The sequence below is a fragment of the Acromyrmex echinatior genome, chromosome 14 (genome assembly GCF_024713525.1).
Source record: "Acromyrmex echinatior isolate Ae372 chromosome 14, ASM2471352v2, whole genome shotgun sequence".
Classification (NCBI taxonomy): domain Eukaryota; kingdom Metazoa; phylum Arthropoda; class Insecta; order Hymenoptera; family Formicidae; genus Acromyrmex; species Acromyrmex echinatior.
The window spans coordinates 4,098,837-4,119,501 of NC_141865.1; the positions used below are offsets into that span (position 1 = coordinate 4,098,837).

A 20,665-nucleotide genomic window follows, 5' to 3' on the forward strand; every position below is an offset into this window, starting at 1 on the left:
TATTTTTTCTAAAATAAAATTATTAATAAACATATTAGGGCGAACATTGCTGTTTACATAAACCTCCTGAGATCTTTTCCGCGCTATCCTCCCCCCCTCCCCCCGCTTCTCCAACAAATTCCTCTCGCGACCATGACGCCAGCGCCGCCTGGTGGCAGTCATCCGTGGTCCAAAACCCCCATTACTATTCCTATATAGTCCCAAAATAGTCACGAATATTTTGAGATACCCTGTATGATTCCTATAATATATCATATTAAAGTGTGTACACAAAATGCTATAACAGCAAACTGATGTGATTCCACGTGAAAATCTAAGATAATTTTTCCATAACTCCAAAAACTGAAAGTCAAAGTAATAAACAATTAAGATGTGTTTGGTGACTCAAAAAAGTCATGAATATATATTTTCCTTACTTGGTAATCAGGATTTTTTTCATCCGACATGGAACGTATTAACTATTATCATGGCTTCCAGTTTTTAGAAGTTACAAATTATTCTCTCAAGTTAATTGATATAGTTAGGTACCTATGAGAATGCGGAAAAGATGCCTCATGGGAATTAACTCAGCAAACATCAAATATAAATATAATCTAACGGAAGTAACAAATAATGTAACTGATGTTACACTCTATTTATATTATAATTATATAACTTTATGATTATATATATATATATATAAAACTTTATATATATATATATATATATTATATATGCTTATATTGTATAATACGATCAGGTTATGAAATTATTACATTGTTTCGTTAGTTATATGTTATAATAAACGAACAACAATAACGGCATTTATTGCATGTTATATAACAATTATTTCATTGATATTATATTAATACTATATCATTTAAATTATATTAATACTATATCATTCAAATTAATTCTAACGTTGCGGTCTCTATCCGCGATATCGCGAAGCTCTGTACCAGTTGAACTTCGAACTATCGAGCGTGACAAGCAGAATACGCGTGACAATTTGTACTTGAATCAGCGGACTTGAGAATTTGAGAATTACTTCTGCTATAAAAGACTATTACTAGTGAATTCAGTCGCTTGCATTACAAATTATATCAATGCATATTAAAAGTCGTCCTATGGAATTAGTTCTATTGAAGTTAAATGTAAAAGTAGTAATTGTTGAGTTCCCAGCAAACAAGAATAGATCAAAATGGATTGAAATTTTTTTCTATCCAAATGTATTTTAAAAATAGCGAATACTTTCTTCTGGATTCAATTGGATGCAATTGGATTGAAAAACTGCATTTCCTATTTAAAATTTTGAATTGAACAGTTGTGTTGTGTGTGCACAGAAAAAACTAATTACTTATTTTTAGATTGAAAGGCATAGATATGTTCCATGCAATTCCTATAAATGAATAAAAATGCATTCAGGATTGAAAAGCATTTATTTTAACATTCAATATTTCAGAAAATCTGAATCTATTTCAATTCATTTCAATCTATTCTCGTTTACTGGGTTTAGCCTTCACATTTTTGATGTTGATTAAGTTCATTCGCATTTTTATACGAAATTAATGAATTTGGTAAATAAAATATCGCTCTGCCCCATAATGGAAATAAATTAATTGTTACAGTGAAGACTATTAGGTTAGGAAATCTGTCACATCGATGGAGATAGACATGAGAACATGTAACTGAGGCTATAATAAGTATTATCTGCATCGTGAAATTGGTACTGAATTTTTCCTTGTTTAACATTTTATAATGCTTCTTAGATTCTCTTTTTATAGAAAGAGGAACATAAAGTGAAAACAATTGGAATGACAACAAAAAAAAAGGATTTTGCTATTGTACTGAAAAGAATGTCACTGCACCAATTTTGTTATTATAATTTACAAGTTTTAATATTAATGAATCCATTTGGATAAATTTACAATTTTTAATGTCTCCTTGTAACTTATTTTGAAGAAGAAGAATATTACGTTTTGTACATCATGTAATTTTTACTTATTTTTTTAAAGACTTTTTTAAAGAAGAACAAAAGAACAATACAGTTACTACAAGAATGTATCAATTATTTATTTTTCAAATATTCTGTTCTTCGGGACAAAAAACTAACAAAAATTTTTCCTGTATCGTATATTTTCAAAACTCAAACTAACAGAAGTATTAAAAATTATTTATATATTATATATATAAATAAATATAAATATTTTAAATTATATATATATTCTTATAATGAGAAGATAAAAATATTTTATGTAACATAAAAAAACTCGTAAAGTAAAGTTGTATGCTTTTTACATTTAAAAATGAAAGAAAAAAATTCGATAGAATATGTACATTGCCAATTCAAAATCAAATATTCTTATTAGTAAAGCAGTGAAAAATTGTAGACATCCAGCTGATGTGAGTGGATGTGTACTATCAAGATATGTGCTAACGAGACTCTCTCAAAATGAAATGATAAAAAATTTCAGGGCGGGTTTGCATTCTAAAAATCCCTCCCCCCCCCTTTTGAATACGCTCTGATACATGTAGACTTAGATTTTCAGCGCTGGCAGTGAATTTTAGAACACAGCCTGAAGATAATATTTGAATTATAGTTTTGTTCTCTGAAATTAACAATAAGTTTTTCTTATCTTTTCAAAGAATCTTAAAATCTCTAAAAATGTCTCCGAGAGATGTTCATGTATGCCCAGATAGCAATGTGTGTCTGTCTTGTTGCTTGTTAAGTATGCATTGCTATTCATACAGTATAGAAATTTGCAATAACATTGCAGAAATGTACAATATTGTAGATTGAGCTGTAATATCGTTGGAACGTTGTAGGTATTATGAATTATAATACATATTACGGTACAAAATCTTACAAACTTTGCTGTATTGTTATAGAGACATAAAAAAACATTTTGGCTTTTGAATAATGAACTGCTGTCACATGTGGAAACATGTCTATTACAAATTATATGATTATTAATTATTTCTATTCATTTAAGGCTTCTGGATGCGGAAATGCTTGTCGCGCAGAGCAAAATGACGCCATAACCAAAACATGTGAGGATCGAGCTGTAAGCTTATTGGTTACCGCGTAGCATTTAGCCATGCGGCAAGTGTTTCCGCGTCCAATGTGCGGGACTCATTAGAAATTATAGTATTCGTTGAAAGTGTTGAAACATTTGTTGTTGCCACCGCGCGATAAGATTTTTTAAACTTCATTATTTCATCAACTTTCATAATTTTTTGAAATATTTGGATTAAAAAAATTCTTTGAATATTGCAAAGAAAATGAAATAGAATGCGTGAAGTTTCTTATTATTTCTATTTTGCTAATTAAGAATATGTACAAAATAGACGTACCTATATAGTATAAAATATATGTCTACATATTGTAAAATTTAAAAAAATATACAGGGTGTTTGATAAATAACGATAAAACTCTCGCATAGAGGTAAAATGGATTAAACTGAATCGAAAAGTCCTCTATCATTTTACTATTTTCGCAAGATTTAATAAGATATTAATTATTAAAAATCAGCGAATATTGGTTTTCAATCATTTTTATTCAAGTACTATCAACTTTACAGAAAAATAGCAAGTGAAAAAAATTGTTTATTTTCTTCTCATAGAGTTCTTCTCATAGAGTTCTGAGAATTTTTTTAGAATTTTGTAGTACCGCATTTTCTCATGTTGGAAAAATAATTATCAATAAGAAAATGCAATACTAAAAAGTTGATAAAAAATTTTGAAAAAATTCTTAGAGTTCTATGAGAAAAAAATAAACAATTTTTTATCTTTTGCTGTTTTTTTTCTATAAAGTTGATAGTACTTGAATAAAAAAATTATTGAAAATCAATATTAAGTGATATTTAATAATTGATATTTTGTTAATTATTGCGAAAATTGTAAAATGATAGAGGACTTTTCTACACATAATTTAATTTTAGTTTTATAAACTCAGTATTGTTTATGTACATAAAATGCTGGGTGCTGAACTATCATTTTGTCCATAGGAGCTATAAAACTTTTGTATTAAAGAAACATCTATGTCAGATGACAGCTCTACGAGTTAAAAAAATGTAAGGTTTTTAACTTTTTTTTCGATTTTAGTATACTTAAAGTCCACTGCAGCACTACAAAATTTTGCATCTATTTTAAAAAGATTTTTTACTCCATTCAGTAAATTCGGAGAGTTTATCGATTTGCAATGTCCCCAATTTGGTCACTCCAGCATCCCCTTAAAGTTTTTAAGTTTGTACTTTTAATTTAATAATAAAAAATTGAATTATTTATTAATTATTTCACTTAAAAATAGTTATTAAATTTTGTTAGTTTTTTACATAATATTGTTAGTTTTTAAAGATACGTTATTTATTTTATAATTTCTAACAATATAAATGTAAACTGTACAAATGTAAACAAAATTCATCTGGATTGCGTCATTGTCCTATTCACTCTTGAAATGGTTATACTTATGGACGAATATAATACATACATTCCTTAATAACTTTAATATAAATAAATATATATTTAATAAATTACATAGAAAATTTCATGTAGTTTCTTTGACACTGATGATAGCCATTTCATGATCTGCTGTAATTTTATTTCTTCTATTGGATATCGTGATTGCATCCTCACAAGTCTAAAAAGAAGTAACATTTAATGTTAATCTACTCATAAATCTCAGTAAAATATATATGTACGTTATGGACATTTTGCAAACTTTTACGTTAACAATACAGTCCGATGGCCTTGACTTTGACATATATTATCAAGGTCATAATCTCAAGTAACTTTATTTTCAATTTTTTATAGTTAAGATATTTAGAATTAAAGTGTAATTTTAGTAATAAATCTTGATCTTGGAAGACAAATGACCGATGACCTTAAGCATGACAAATGTCAAGATCATAATCCTGAGTGACCTTCAAAAGTCGCTCATTATATTCATTGAAAAGTTATTAAATAAACAATATAAATGATAATATAAATGATGACAATATAAATATGTGTTTAACTTTATAATTTAAATCTATGTAAACCTGTAAACATGTACCTCGTTTCATTGTAAAGTGTATGTGTAGACTATAGAGGATGTGTGTATTCCTTAAAGTTACCTCAACAATGATTAATTAGTTACATGCTATAAAGTGTTTTATTAAAAAAAAGTTTTTGTCTAAATTAGAAAAATGTAATTGTTATATAATTGTTCTATTTACATGAAGTCCAAGTAACTACTCAATGTTGAGTCACTATTTCATTACCAAGTAATAGTGCATACAATTGTTACCGTTATATTTTTATAACATTCAACACTGCTTCAGTTTCTATTACTTTATAAAACTAGTTACAGGTACTTCAATTGCAAAAGTTGACAAACTTATACAATAGTTACCAGAACTATTTTTTTTTCTCTCAGTGTATGTTTACACACACTATTACTATTTCTATTACATTAAAAAGTAATTTTACAAAAGAAAGTGGGATGTATGAACATGGACATATTTCATGTATGATTATACACATATTTATGAATATTTATGTATGTTTATATATATTTATACATATTCATGTATAAAAAATTTTTTATCGGATGACAACATATGTTAAGGCCAAAGTCAAGATCATCGAAGCTGTGTTTTTTTAATGTAAAGATTTACTAAATATTTTCTCCTTTTATGTATATAATATTTTATACAGGATGTCCGATAATTATTCTGATGGAGTTCATGGACGTGTAAAGCGGACTAAACTGAAAAGTCCTCTACCATTTTATAATTTTCGCAATAGTTAACAAGATATTAATCGCCACAAATTAGTCTTTAATAATTTTTTACTCAAATACTATCAACTTTACAGAAAAACTGCAAGAGATAAAAATTGTTTATTTTCATCTCATAGAACTCTACTCTAGAATTTTTTCAGAATTTTTTATCAACATGAGAAAATACGGTATTAAAAAATTCTAAAAAAATTTTTAGAAATCTATGAGAAGAAAATAAACAATTTTTGTCTCTTGCAATTTTTCTGTAAAGTTGACAGTATTTGAGTAAAAAATTATTGAAAACCAATTTTCGGCCATTTTTACCAATTAATATTTTGTTAACTATTTCGAAAATTGCAAAATGGTAAAAGACTTTCCGTCTCAGTTTAGTTCGCTATAAATGTTCACGAACTCTGTCAGAACAATTATCGGACACCCTATATAAAACTATATAAAATTATAACACTAAAACAACTATTGTAAAATAAATGCAGCAATGGCCACTTTTAAAACATAATGCTGAAATAGTATTTATTATTAGCAATTAAGATAGGCCATTTATCGGCCGCAGTGATGCGTTTATCTTACTTCACAAATACAATAATAATAACGATGAATTACCCATAGTTTCTTGTTGTAATTCTACCTTGTAGGAAGGATTGTCGTATGCTGACGTTGTTTTACGAGGTGATATGTCAGCCTTACTACTTGTTCGTCTTTTCATTAACATCATTGATAAAATCAAGGTCGATAATATCGCTAAAGAGGCCACGATGGCTACTACCACTAGTGGACCATAGTAATCTCCATCATGTAGAGGAAGCGTTGCAAATTTCCCTAAAGAAAAGATCCTATACATAACTTTATAATAAAAATATAAAAAGATAGTTATTTTAAAAATTATGCTCTTAAGAAGTAAGGATGGAAAAGAAGATTGCACATTTTGTTATATATATAATCCAGGAAAAAATGTTTTATATATAATTGTATATAATTATATACACTTATATATATAATATATATACATATAAAATTATATATAATTATATATAAAATATATCCATTTATACAATTATATATATAAGAGTATATATAATTTTATATAATTTTATATAATTATATATAAGGACTCCTACAGATGAGCGACTTTATACCGCCACAATCGAAAATGCCGACCGTTCATATAGAGCTAAGGCCTATTCTTTTTGGCTTTTGCATCAATTCATCTTTCTTCTTCTTTTCTTCCTGAAAAAAAAAGAAGAAAGATGAACTGATACAAAAGTTTTCAACCGAAAATAACAAAGGCCTATATTCTATGGAGTTACAGAAAAGTGAACATATTCCTAACACTTTTCTCCGTAGTTCCGTATGAACGGTCGGCGATTGTGGCGCTACAAAGTCGCTCGTCTGTGGGAGTCCTAAAACATTTTTTGGGGAAATGAATAAGCAATGATATATGTATAACGTGTTTTATTTATATAAAGTTGAAGGCAAACGTTTTTAATTGTAAGTGGCATTATACAAACTTAATATTGTGCAATCTTCCTCTTTGAATTTTTATAAGAAAGCGTAAAAATATTTAAAAATTTTGCATTTTCTATTGACCATATTCCGATTGACCACGTTCTGATAGGACACTTTCAAAATTTTTAAATCTTGAATATATATTAATTTAATTTGAGATTAGACCAATAAATATGAATAATTAAGAGAAATCCTTTTTTGGACAAAGCATATTTTAGTGCTTAAATATTTTGGTAAAAATTGACATACATTTTCAATTCTGCAAATCATGCGCTGAAACCTTTTTTAATCTTGAAACACAATTATGAACGGAACTAAAGTTGTAATATCATATATTAAATTGACAAGCAATTTAATAATATTAATGCTAATAAATTATTTTTTAAAAAATAAGAGTGTTAATGAGAATATGATAGGAAAAGAGTAATATCATATACAGGGTGTTCTATAATTCACCCGACCACGCATGTGGGTAGGTAAAGCGGACATTTTAGTAATGCATTTTCTTATTTTTATCAATATGAGAAAATATGGTATTAAGGCGATGCTAAAGTCGTCTGTTTTACTGACATTTCCACTCGGTGAAAAATCTCCGAATTAAATTTACGAATTGTAAAAGTGTTATTATATAAATTAAAGTACACATAAACAGGACCTCAGCTGCTCTGGATTTCATGAGAAAATCGAAAAAAATGTTAAAAAATTTACTTACTTTTGCTTGTACAGCTGTCAATCAGATATATATTTGCTTGATATAAGAATTTTAGAGTCCATATCTTAAAAATAAACCTGCAGTTGAGGTCACATTACTAGAACGAACGATACTGAGTTTGTAAAACTAAGATTGAAAATCTAGAAGAAAAATATTTTCACCGAGTGGAAAATACGTGTATAGGAATGCTTTGCAAAGACTGGAAATGTCAACAGAGCCGAAATTTGTAGCAGTAGTCGTATAGCAGTAGTCTTGCGCAGTCTTGCGATAGATGGTGCTGGCATATGTTAGATAAGAACAGATGTATGCGTTTGAGTGAGACAGAACGATATGTAATATAATATAAGAAATGAATTAAAGATGTCACTATTATCGAATTTGAAATTAAAAAAGTCCCTGAATCAATAAAACAAACGATTTTAGCATCGCCTTAAAAAATTCTGAAAAAATTCTCAGAACTTTAGAGAAGAAAATAACTAATTTTTCTCTCTTCTCTGTTTTTCTGTAAAGTTGATAGTATTTGAGAAAAAAATTATTGAAGACCAATATTCAGCCATTTTTAGTAATTAATATTTGTTAACTATTGCGAAAATTGCAAAATGGTAAAGGACTTTTCGACTTACAAAGGAAACACCAGGTGATGAGGTCGGGGATTTTTATGCGCTTTTTACAGATTATTTTTGAGCGGAAAAAACGATAGTGTCCAGCCGTTTCAGCCATTGGCCTATAATTTCGTAGGAATCGATTTTTTAAATAATTATTGTGATAATTTGAAAAACTGTATAAATTGTATAAATAAAAATATTATTAGGTGTTGGAATTAATTCGTAGCGTTTTACAAGTGATGGGAAGTACTTTCATTAATGTATTTTTTAATGCTCATGTGAAATAAATAACATTCTTTCATTAAAAAACGCTACGAATTAATTCCAACACCTAATAGTATCTTTATAAATTTCATTTTAATTTAATGTTATTAGTTTTAATTACTTTTTAATTGTAATGAAATATCATGGAATTATATATTAGTATTATAGATAATTAAACACTTATTATGGAATATTTATTATTATCATCGTTATTGTCGTTGTTATTGTTATTCACATGAACGCATAAATAAGATTGTAATGAAACTTCCAATTTTTAATTTCATCAGAAACTTTAACAGTTTTCATTACAATCTTATTTATGCGTTCATGTGAATAGCAACAACGATGATGATAACGATGATAACGATGATAATAATAAATGAGTGTTTAATTATTTATAATACTAATAATGTAATTTCATGAAATTTCATTACAATCAAAAAATAATTAAAATTAATAACATTAAGTTAAAACAAAAATAAAAATATTTATTAGGTGTTCGAATTAATTCGTAGCGTTTTTTAATGAAAGAATGTTATTTATTTCACATGAGCATTAAAAAATACATTAATGAAAGTACTTCCCATCACTTGTAAAACGCTACGAATTAATTCCAACACTTAATATTTAAAATGATATTTTCGTTTATACAATACGTTTTTCAAATTATTACTTTTCAAATTATTACAAATTATTATTTTTAAGTAATTATTATAATTAAAAAATTGATTTCTTCGAAATTATGGACCAATGACTGACTAAAACGGCCAGACACGTATCGTTTTTTTTTTTTTCACTCAAGAACAGCCTGTAAAAAGCACATTAAAATGTTCGACCCTATCACCTTATTCCTTTTGTTAGTTTAGTCTACTCTATCTGGTCACGAGCATTGTCGGGTGAATTACAGGACACCTTGTATACGCCTGTCTATAATATTGTTACCTTGTTGAGCCACGGTAATCGGTAAGAGAACACCTGGCTTAGTGACAAAATCCTGCACATTACTTTTTTTTATTCTGCCATTTGTTAAATAGATTTCAAGCCATAATCGGTATCTAGTCCCAGGTTTTAGGTCATTGATCATAGTTTTAGCATGAGAGTCTCTTTTTGCAATTTTGAAGGTACTAGTGTCTTCTTTGCCAGTGTCACTTTGGTAAATTGCACGATAAATATTCACGTATTTATCTTCTGGATAAGGCACACCACTCCAAGATACTTCTACGTCCGTTGATTTGATAGTTTTAACTTCAACTTTTACATCGAAAGAATAAGGATCTGGTTCCATAAACGTAGTTACCTGAAACTACAATAGATAGTAATTTAACATTAATATTCCTTTTGGTTATATCACTTTATTTCGTGGAATTAATATTATATAACCGTTAAATATTTATTTCCGAATTTTGTATTTATGATTATTATAAATAATATATAATAGCATATATTCAGATGATGCAGATGATTATTATGCAAAAAATTTTTTAATTAAAAAACTTTACAGAGATTTGATTATTTGTAAAACCTAGCATCCCATAAAATATTTTCAGTAATAATGAAATCGCCAATATCAGATAATTTAAATTATTGTTAAAATACTTTACCGTTTTTTCGCTTATTAATTCTGTTAATTGTCCTGGGAACGGTATAAAATAAATACCAATTTCATATGTAGTTGATGGTTTCAGGTTTTCAATTACGTAATTCGTTACTGCACGATGGATCAATGGTGTTGCTGCATAAACTTTACTGTCATATTCTTTATATCTCAGCTGAACACCGTCTATGAATTGCAATTCGTATTCCGTGAATTTTTTCCATATAACGTTAACCCAGGTTGAATTCGTTTCCGCTATTCTAAGTTCGGCGTCAATTGGTATTTGTGGTGGCAGAGTTGTTACCTCAACACGTTTTTCTAATGTACGCACATTGTAAATTTTGCTAGTTGGACTATTTGTTAAGTCCTTCAGTTTCACCGTAATTTTAACTTTGTATTCAGTCATCGGTTTTAGATCACCTAATTCAAACTCAAGTTGGGGTGTTGCGATTAAGTCATTAGGAGGCGCAAACACTTGTGTTTTCCACGTGGATGGATCGAAATTTCTATAAAATGAGAAATTTTATTATTCTTATAAGATATTCAAAGATACAGAAAATGAATATCTTGTCACAAATAAAATAGAATTTGAGAACTTCCATCTTTTACGATTGCTCTCCATTTACGTCTTCATTTACGAGAAATCAATTCATATAGAAAAATGTAAAAGAGATGATATCTAGATAGATATCTAGATCCAGAATTAAAATTCTCTATAACAAACTGATATTACAAATATCAAACTGATATTACAAAAGTACTATAAACATATTTAGTGGAACAAGACGAAATAGTACTTCAATTGTGTCTCATTTTAGAGTAAATATTCAATTAAAGAAAAAAATAAAAGGAATAGTACGTATGTTTTCGGCACTCAGTAAAATGCCTGCATGTGTGGTAGAATAGATTAGTAATAGAGATTAATAAGATGGAATTTTATCTTTATGGTGCAAATTTTGATTTAATTGCCATAAATCAAAGAGTTGAAAATAGTTACACAAAAAAATTATTTGAATTGTGTGTAAGGTAACATGTATACTAATACTGTCTTACTTATTTTAATATAGGTAATTTACTACAGAAGATAATATTTAATGTATACTAATACTGTCTTACTTATTTTAATATAGGTAATTTACTACAGAAGATAATATTTAAAATTATTATTCTTTATGAACTTCTGGGATCTTCAGGACGGCGTACGTTAAAGTTTAAAGAGTCTCAGATACTATCTTCTATACGCGAGCTATAGCGCTAGAGAGGAAGAGATGAGGAGAGAGAGAGGAGAGAAGCGAGCAGAAGAGAGAGAGAGCGAGGAAAGAGGAGAGGAAGAGAGAAGCGATGAGAGAAGCGAGACCTAAGAGAGCGAGCGCGACTTTCCATCCTTCTGTCACCCCTTCCACCTTTCTTTTCATTTGCCCTTTTACCGCTCTATGTCCACCCGCCCTCTCACGCACACGGCTTCGCTCCCTGCCAGATCCGACTAGCCCCTCCCTACGTCTCCTCATCGCTCCTCCCAGCTCCTCAGCCAGTTTCCCCCTGTTACGACGTCCTCGTCAGTTGGAGCTACGAGATACTCCGTTTCTGACGCCTCTTCCCCACCCCATCCGTTCTCCGTTTTCTTCTTTTCCCTCCTATCTTGCCTTCCCATTTACGCACTTGCTACGCCTCCCTCCCGCTCGTCTCACCTGCCACCAGAGCTGTTTGAGTGTAATGTCTATTATGTAGTGTCCAGCCACATTTCTACACGCATCGACGTAGATATGTCGCTCGCGCGCGCAGAGCGCAGCCCCCCGCATGTCACGCGCACCGGCCGTAGGAGTTTTCACCATCCCCGCGTTAGACAAGCACTGTAGTTTCCGTCCCTACGAGATGCTGTCCCGCGACGAGTCCCTTTAGTCTCGCCGAAGTATATTTCGTGTGTAGCAGTTCGCTGAGTTTCCGTATCCTTGATCGCTATGGATCTTGCAGCGTACGCTTTGCCGCGTAGAGTCGAACTGCCGCCCACGTATATCGCATGCGAGTAGTACAGCCCGCATGAGTCTCTCGCATTACCAGCACGAGACTGTACTGCGATTAGCCGACTCTGCACTGCGCTCTGATCGATTCCTTTGTCTTAGGTTTCTTTCCCCTATGCTATCCGACGTTCGTTTTTGGTATTGTTCTCCCCCTGTCTTCATGTCTCAGTCTCCGCGTATTACGTCTCTCTCTCGTCTCTGATTTTCGTCCACTCTGCATGATGTATCTTTCTCCGATCTAGCTCTTTATCTCCTGCGCGCGGCGCTCGCTAGATATCTCTCTCTCTCTCTCTCTCTCTCTCTCTTCTCTATCTCTCTCTCTCGTCTCTTCTCTCTCTTCATCCCTCCTTCTCGCTCGCTCTCTCCTCTCTCTCTCTCTCTCTCTCCTCTCTCTCTATCCTCTCTCTGTCTCTTATCTCTCGCTCTCTCTCTATTCTAGCTCTCCTCTCTTCTCTTCCCCTCTCTCTCTTTCTCTCTCCCTCTCTTTATCTTTTCGCTCTCTTCCTCTCTCTCTCTTCTCTCTCTCTCTTCTCTCTCTCTCTCTCTCGTCTCTCTCTCTTCTCTCTCTCCATCTCTCTCTCTCTCTCTTTCTCTCTCTCTTCCTCTCTCTCCTTCTCTCTCTTCTCTCTCTCTCTCTCTCTCTCTCTCTCCTCTCTCTCTCTTTCTCTCTCTCTGCTCTCTCTCTCTTCTCTATCTCCTCTCCATCTCTCTCTCTCTCTCCTCGCTCTCTCTCCTCCTCTCTCTCTCCTCTCTCTCTCTCTCTTCTTCTCTCTCTCTCTCTCTCTCTCTCTCTCTCTCTCGCTCTCCTCCTCTCTCTCTCTCTTATCTCTCTCTTCTCTCTCGATCTCTCTCTCTCGCTCTCTCTCTCTTCTCTCTCTCTCTCTCTCTCTCGCCTCTCCCTCTCTCCCCTTCGAGACACATTGATAAGTCGAAAAGATCTTGGCTACATATTTTGACTTGCTTAGTCATTGTAACTACACCCATTTGTTTTATCCCTGGTCCACCTCGCATGTAGTGCTGTCTAGCGAATCTGTCGTTCTCCTATGTAAGCACTCCGGATTGGACAGTAAACACTAATCGATCTGGACTGTTCATCGAATGCCTCTACAGTTATCTGTTGCATTGTCACTGCAATTTTGGAACGGATGTATGTGTTATCTGTGGTATCATCTAAGTTACCTTCCAGATTATGATTGACTTACAGATTGTGCTGGCTTTATTGAATCCTTTGCATTATCGGTATTCCACTTTTATCTTTTTTCCCTCCCTTTTATTATACGCGCCATAGAGTTATTATGTCTGTAGCAGAATAGTAGGAGCCAATTTCTATCTGTGTTAAAATTTAGAAATATGCAAGATATATATGGCAAATTATTATTTTCGCTTCAATATGGATTAAATCTTTTCCCGAATATTTTGTTAACAATGGTTGATTATAACTCTCAAAACTCTGTGCCATATTTCTATTATTTCTGTTCTAATTTCAGACTGAAAAATAAACTGCAACTATATAAATTCAATTCTTTTTAAGAGTTGGTGACGATGCATACGAATATCGAGATATGACATTTCAACAAAAGTTAGAAAAATTATAGTTTATGACTTATATTCAATTAGATGAACTTTTTAACAAAAAATCGTGTTAGTACATTCAAAATATATCTGTGTAAAACAACAAAACTAAAAATTAATATTATTTTATCTCTTTCTCTGCTTTTAATTGTTTCTTTTTTTTACGTTTTAATATAAATTTTGCTCAATTGCCTTTTATAAAATATCTCCTTTTTTAATACTATTTTAATTATTTTAAAAAACAAATTATTTGCTTTAATATTCCTAACTTGAATCTTACCATATTTCTTTACAAAGTGTCCACATACACGATATAATTTATTTTTATTATTAAGAAATCAGTCTAAATGTAGTTAAGAGAATTAGAAAAATTAATTAAGTGAAATAAGAGATAATGAGAGCCTATAAGTTCAATTTAATTATCGTATTATTTCTACAATTATTATCTAAATCTTTTGACTAAGTTTGTACGATTCTATGAATTTTCTAAGTTTTTATGTTCACTGAAGATGATCCGATTCAAATCGAAAAAAATTTGGACAATAATTGTGAAACTTGTAGTATGTTAATTAGAGCACGAGTATGCTTATACAGCACCAATTATTGAAAGTTTTCAGAAACGTTTCAATTTTTCACATCTCATATGCAACAATTCTGAAAGGATTCTGCAATATGTCATATGAAATGTTTTAACAGAAATGTTACTAAAATCTATCATATGCAATAAATTATATTTAAAAATATATTTAAACAGAACAAAAAATGATTATAATGTTAAAATGGCTCCAAAATGTTTACTATAAGTCATTTTTTGATTAATCAATTTTTTGATTCAGTTTAACATTATTTTGATGATATTGTGATTTGTTCTACTTTAATTAAAAAAAACTTTTGAATAATGATATTGTGTGGAAACTGCAGGTGTGATTTTTAATAATGATTATGTATGAGTGCTTATGCATATAATATGATTAATTAATCAAAATAGTTGGCGATATAATTACTATATTTTTGAGAAATACTTTAAATTTATTAATAAATTTTGTAACCTGTAAACACACACGAAAATTTCAATAAATTTTAAATACTTCAAAAATGATATATAAACATATGTTTAATTGATATAACAAATATAACAATATATTAGAGGTTTGCATTAAAAGCCACTGTTCACGTTTAGATGGCAGCTGCGTATGCTATGGTCAGAGACATCTGCTACTTATATCATTTTTAAATGTGAACATTTCCTACTAAAATTCAGTCAACAGACGTCATCCTTGTTTACATATGTGCTTTTCTATAACTGAATTAAAATGGAACGTGATAAGTTGTTTTTCCGATGTGTACTTTTACACTATTTTGATTTGAAAAAAAGTGCAGCTGAAACTCATCGATTGCTTGCGGTGAATCTGCTCCATCGGAAACAGTATGTAGAGACTGGTTTCGACGATTCAAAAGTGGTGATTGTGACGTTCATGACAAACAACGAACAGGTCAACCGAAAAAATTCGAAGATGAACAACTGCAAGCTCTATTGGAAGAAAATCCAGCTCAAACACTCAAAGAATTGTCTTAACAACTGAAAGTCGAATCGAAAGATAAATCAACTATTTTTCGACGTTTACAAGCTATGGGAAAGATTCAGAAAGAAGGAAAATGGCAGCCACATGAATTGACGGAAAATGCCATTGCCAACCGTTTAAACATCTCAATTTCTTTGCTTGCAAAGCATAACAAGAAGAGTTTCTTGTGGCGTATCGTGATCGGCGATGAAAAATGAATCTTTTTCAACAACCCAAAACGCAAAGAATCATGGGTTGATCCTGGCCAACTATCAATATCGACTCCAAAGCGAAATATCCACGGTCACAAAGCAATGCTCTGTATTTGGTGGGATATGGAAGGTGTCGTGTATTATGAGCTGCTTAAACCGAACGAAACAATCACCACCGAGCGTTATCAACAACAATTGGAACGTTTGAATGATAATTTGATGCAAAAACGACCATCAATTGCATCAAATCGTCGAAAGGTGATTTTACTCCATGATAACGCTCGGCCGCATGTTGCTATAGCCGTGAAACAAACACTGATAGATCTCGAATGGGAGGTTCTCCCGCACCCAGCGTATTCTCCGGACTTAGCACCAAGCGATTATCATCTGTTCCGATCGATGCAACATGCTCTAGAAGATACACACTTCCATAATTATAGCGAAGTCGAAAATTGGGTTGCTGAATGGATTGACTCAAAAGACAGACTATTCTTTCGTGGAATTCAACTTCTGCCTGAAAAGTGGCAAAAAGTCATAGCTTCCGAGGGAAAATACTTTGATTGAGGTATTCATATATTTTGTTATTGAAATAAGTGCTCAAATATAAAGAAAAAACAGCGGCTGTTAATGCAAACCCCTAATATTCAAATTTTTTATGTCGACATAAATTTAAATATTATTTAAAATCAATCAAGTATATATTTGAATATTATTTTTGTAGTACTAGAAATGGTTGAAACCTCCTTGATAATATTTCAAAAAGATTGTAGATTTTTTTCTATGATTTCATCAACCTTTCAAGATTTCATGTGCAAGAATCGCGGACATTTTGCTATTTTAGAGCTGTCTCAGAAATGTTACAGACAGATTTCGCAATTTTTATGAAATGTTTTACAACTTTTCAATTGAAATATTTTTGAGAATTTATTTTTGAGATATTTCTGAAAACTTTCGATGCTGTATGGGTAGTGGACAGCGCGCAAATCTATCATACTAGAGGACTCGAATTCGATTTCCCGACAGATTCATGATGGAAGTCTTCTTCTGGATCATGGACAAATTCAAAAAATTTTCACTCGTAGCTTCTCTTCGGTCTGGCAAATCATTAAGAGTAGAGTCACTCAGTAAGTGGAGATACAAAACCGCAAGGACGCCATGTTTCAGTCTTAATAATTCTTACTCTTCTTTTAATAAACGACACTTGCCTTAGAAAAATAAGAAGGAACTCAATACGGCCAATATTAGACTGGCGATAATTTTAAAATAATTAACACTCGGACCGAAGCGAAACAATCGGCGTCACCATCTTGAAAAACATCGAACCTATCTGCATCTTATAAAAATTGCTCTCATCTATTCTAACACATTAATAAACTGAAAAATGGCAGCATCAGTCATGAAGAGGACTGCTTACGTTTCGACTTTTACTAGAATGACTCTAATCAAGAATATCTATTACCAAAATTGCCATTTGAAATCGGCGCGGTTAAATTGTAGGTCCCATATATCTGTGCATGTACGTGCGCAACACGGGCATATATACGAGAGGTAGACTCTGTCCTGACTTTGGAATGTTGTGTCATCGAATACGGTAATTAAATTGCATTTACATCGTGTACCAGGCTCATTATCTCTTGTTTTACTTAATTAATCTTATTATTCATTTTCTCATCTTCACATGTTTTTATAATTTCAAGATTTTTTCACGATCACAGCAATTGTCTTTAACTGCAAATATGTGCTGCAATGTATGTTTTTCAAGATCATTAGTATAAGTTTCTTATGTAAATGCATAAAATTTCTTGAGAAATATATCTGCAATATATGTGACGATATTCCTTATCGAAACTTAAAATAACTTTTTTTGAAAATGAAATACTATTTGTATATGTAATATATACATATATGTAAATAATATTCGTATTATAACCAATTAAAAGAAAAATGCTGTAAATTGCATAATGAAAATGCAATTAAATAATAAAATTTAATTTCTTAATATAATAATTAATCTATATAATTGGATTTTCGTAGAAGTTTAAATTTTGGGATATAGTTACAAAGGCATATAATGTTGTAGTTTTATAAATTATGAAAACTTATACAATCAATAAATGTTGGTAATAAAAGTATTATTTTACTTTTCAGCAAGAAATATCAGTTCATTTCTGGTTGCTAATAAAAATTCTGTATATTATTTTTTGTGATGATCAGGAACGAACCTGATTGACTGGACGTTTGTGCTGCGAGCGGATGATTCAAGTGCGTAAGTCCTGAATGTGATATTTGAGCATCTATATGAAGTGGTACAGTTGGCAGCGGGCGGTTATTTGGAACATTATAAAGTACAGCAGGTTTTTTGGAATAATCTTGAAAGGGTCCTGGATTGGGATCATGCTGATTGATGTGTGCTAATAGTTCCTCAATTTGCTGAGGAGTATTTGGAATATTGGGCGTGTGAATGTGATAAGTGATCTGTCCATTTTCATCTTTTTGCGAAAAGCTATGATATTTCGTTGTCTTTTTCGATGTGGTAGGTATCGTTCCGAAATAAACGGATTGCGCTTGATCATTAGGCAGTTGTTTCTGACCAGAGATTTGTTGGTGAAGGTCATATACACTAGGGTAATCTTGAGGAGGAGTATGATTGAGCTGAATTAGATCAGGATGCTGCGAATTTGTCAGGTGATGTAGTTTCTCTGGTAAAATCTCATAATCAGGATTTTTTTTATTTTGTTTTAGCCGATCAGATAATATCGAAAATGATTTTGATTTTTCTGCATCAATAAAGGGATTATTCGGTGTAGTCTTCTTTTTTGAAGTTGTAGGAACAATTATATTTGGATCAATTAAATCGGATTTGACGGGGATTGAATCATAATAAGGAAGACCAATTGCTGTGTTATCGTACTGATTATTAAAATTAACTTGAGAGATGTTTTCTCTATTACTAGAGCTGAATAAGAATCCTGATTCTGATGTATTGAAATGAGAATGTAACGGGATAAACTGAGCTTGATCAATTGGATGATCTTTTAGCGAAGGGGCTAATTTGTTTAGGTTTAATGAATTTGATTGATTTTCATTAGGATATGGAAGTATCGACGTGGCTTTATCGGGAAATTTATCAGGTACTAATGGACCAGAAAAATACTGATCAATTATTTCTTTGTGAGGTCTTACTTCTACAGGTTTTTTCGAATCAAATTTTGATTTTGATTTTTCCCTTAACATTGGCTTTACGGAATAAACGGGTAAATGAAAAATGTCTTCTACATTGAGATGGGTGGATAGATAGTCGGGACTATAAGGTCCGTTATAAGATATTGTAGGATGTCCTGGATCCATAGGATAGTGAGGAAGTCTGTGAGTAGTAGTATCTGTTTGGGTTTTATCAGTTTTTGAATTTTCCGAGAAGAAAGAGGTACTGTGCTCCGATTCCTGGCTGGGCTTGAGTATTTCCGACTTGTTATTCGGTCTTTTGATATTGTCAATTGTTTGCTGATCAAATGTGTTTGTAGCTAAGGGGCCGGAATACGCGGTCGTCACGTTCAATCCTGCAATAAGTAAAGTTCCATTGTCACAGAAATTGTCAGTGATCAGTCATGGGTTGTCTAGAATCCATGCATATTTATAGCGGAATTTAATTTAAATATTTCCAAGTGTAATCACGTTGCATGAAGCATGCATTTTGTCTTCATTCAGTTATTGCATTATCAGTGCGAAGTATGTACAAGAAGAAAAAAGAAGTAAAGTAGTCGGAAAATATAAACTTCAAAGAAAGATAACCTAAAGTCATTATATTGTAACGCAATAAAAGAAAACGTGCTATTTAAGTAGCACGTGCCAGTATTCGCAGATTTGCACATTTCGGGTCGATTTCAGCGCGCTATCCCCACTATAGCTCGAGGTTCGGCGGCCGAGCCATATATGTAATATTATTATATTGCTAACGGCAATTAAGAGCTGCCGAAAACATCACGGTGCAGACGATCGCTTCTCACTTCCACAATTCGTGTACTTTCGTAATGCGCATGCGTGCGTTCCCAACCTATTTTATCATATTTTATCACGTTTATTGTGTCTGACGTGTTCAATAGTGAAGTTGAGTTTGTTATTTGACCTATATAAAAGTGCTATACAAAAAGTAAAGTACAATTATTATTTAGACTTGGTATTTCTTTTAATTATACTTTATAATATCTAACTTCTACAATACGTGCCATGAATCTGCGTGCATACGTTCCCCGCATGCGCAAAGTACACGATTTGTGGAAGCGAGAAGTCGATTTTCTATCTCACTATCTTGGCACACCCCCCACTCTCAAAAAGAGGCTGCGTTAGCAATATAGTAGTATTACATATATGGGCCGAATCACCAGGTGCTCACGTGACGCTCTGGCTCAGGAGCGTCTCTGTAAGCATGCGGAAAACGCACTTTACGTTATTATTAAAGAATATTTTTCTTGCAAAATAATTTTTATGTTCTTAAAAAAATCAAATACTAAATTTTCTAAAACATTTTGTCATAATAATTCATGCCTACTAGAAATCATTCAATAATTGTTATACATTTACATAGAGAAATTTCTATAACAGACTTGCGAAAATTCAGGAAATACGTGAATCTGGAAATTCCGTGTTTTCTATACGAAGTCTCAAGTAACGAGGATTCTATATCGCAATAACTATTTTCTACTGAATATAATTTTATCATTTTAATTAAAATGATAATTATATTTTCTTACAAAAGAAAATAGTTATTGCGATACAAAATCTTTGTTACTTGATGAGACTTTGTAAGACTTCATATGGAAAACACGGAATTTCCATATGAATGTAAATTTATTAACAATTATTGA

The 20,665-nt window shown here is 31.5% G+C and overlaps 1 protein-coding gene and 1 long non-coding RNA gene across 3 annotated transcripts in view; one reads left to right on the top strand and one right to left on the bottom strand.

The window, feature by feature from the left end:
• Window positions 1-708: 708 nt before the first annotated feature.
• LOC147907370 (uncharacterized) lies at window positions 709-2,047 on the top strand. 2 transcript variants are annotated; one of them, XR_015547484.1, is made up of 2 exons: window positions 709-1,705; window positions 1,749-2,047. It is a non-coding gene; the product is annotated as an uncharacterized LOC147907370 (long non-coding RNA). The 2 variants fall into 2 exon arrangements; XR_015547483.1 differs by having other exon boundaries at window positions 1,764-2,047.
• A 1,230-nt stretch (window positions 2,048-3,277) lies between these two features.
• Window positions 3,278-20,665, bottom strand: part of sas (stranded at second) — a 50,989-nt gene continuing 33,601 nt past the window's right edge. Inside the window, exons 9-13 of the mRNA XM_087413221.1 lie at window positions 17,980-19,360; window positions 10,447-10,960; window positions 9,788-10,148; window positions 6,387-6,577; window positions 3,278-4,618 (exon numbers count right to left, since the gene is read on the bottom strand). Coding sequence (XP_087269347.1) covers window positions 4,526-4,618; window positions 6,387-6,577; window positions 9,788-10,148; window positions 10,447-10,960; window positions 17,980-19,360 — 2,540 coding nt within the window. The 3' untranslated portion in view covers window positions 3,278-4,525. The remainder of the gene's footprint in view (window positions 4,619-6,386; window positions 6,578-9,787; window positions 10,149-10,446; window positions 10,961-17,979; window positions 19,361-20,665) is intronic.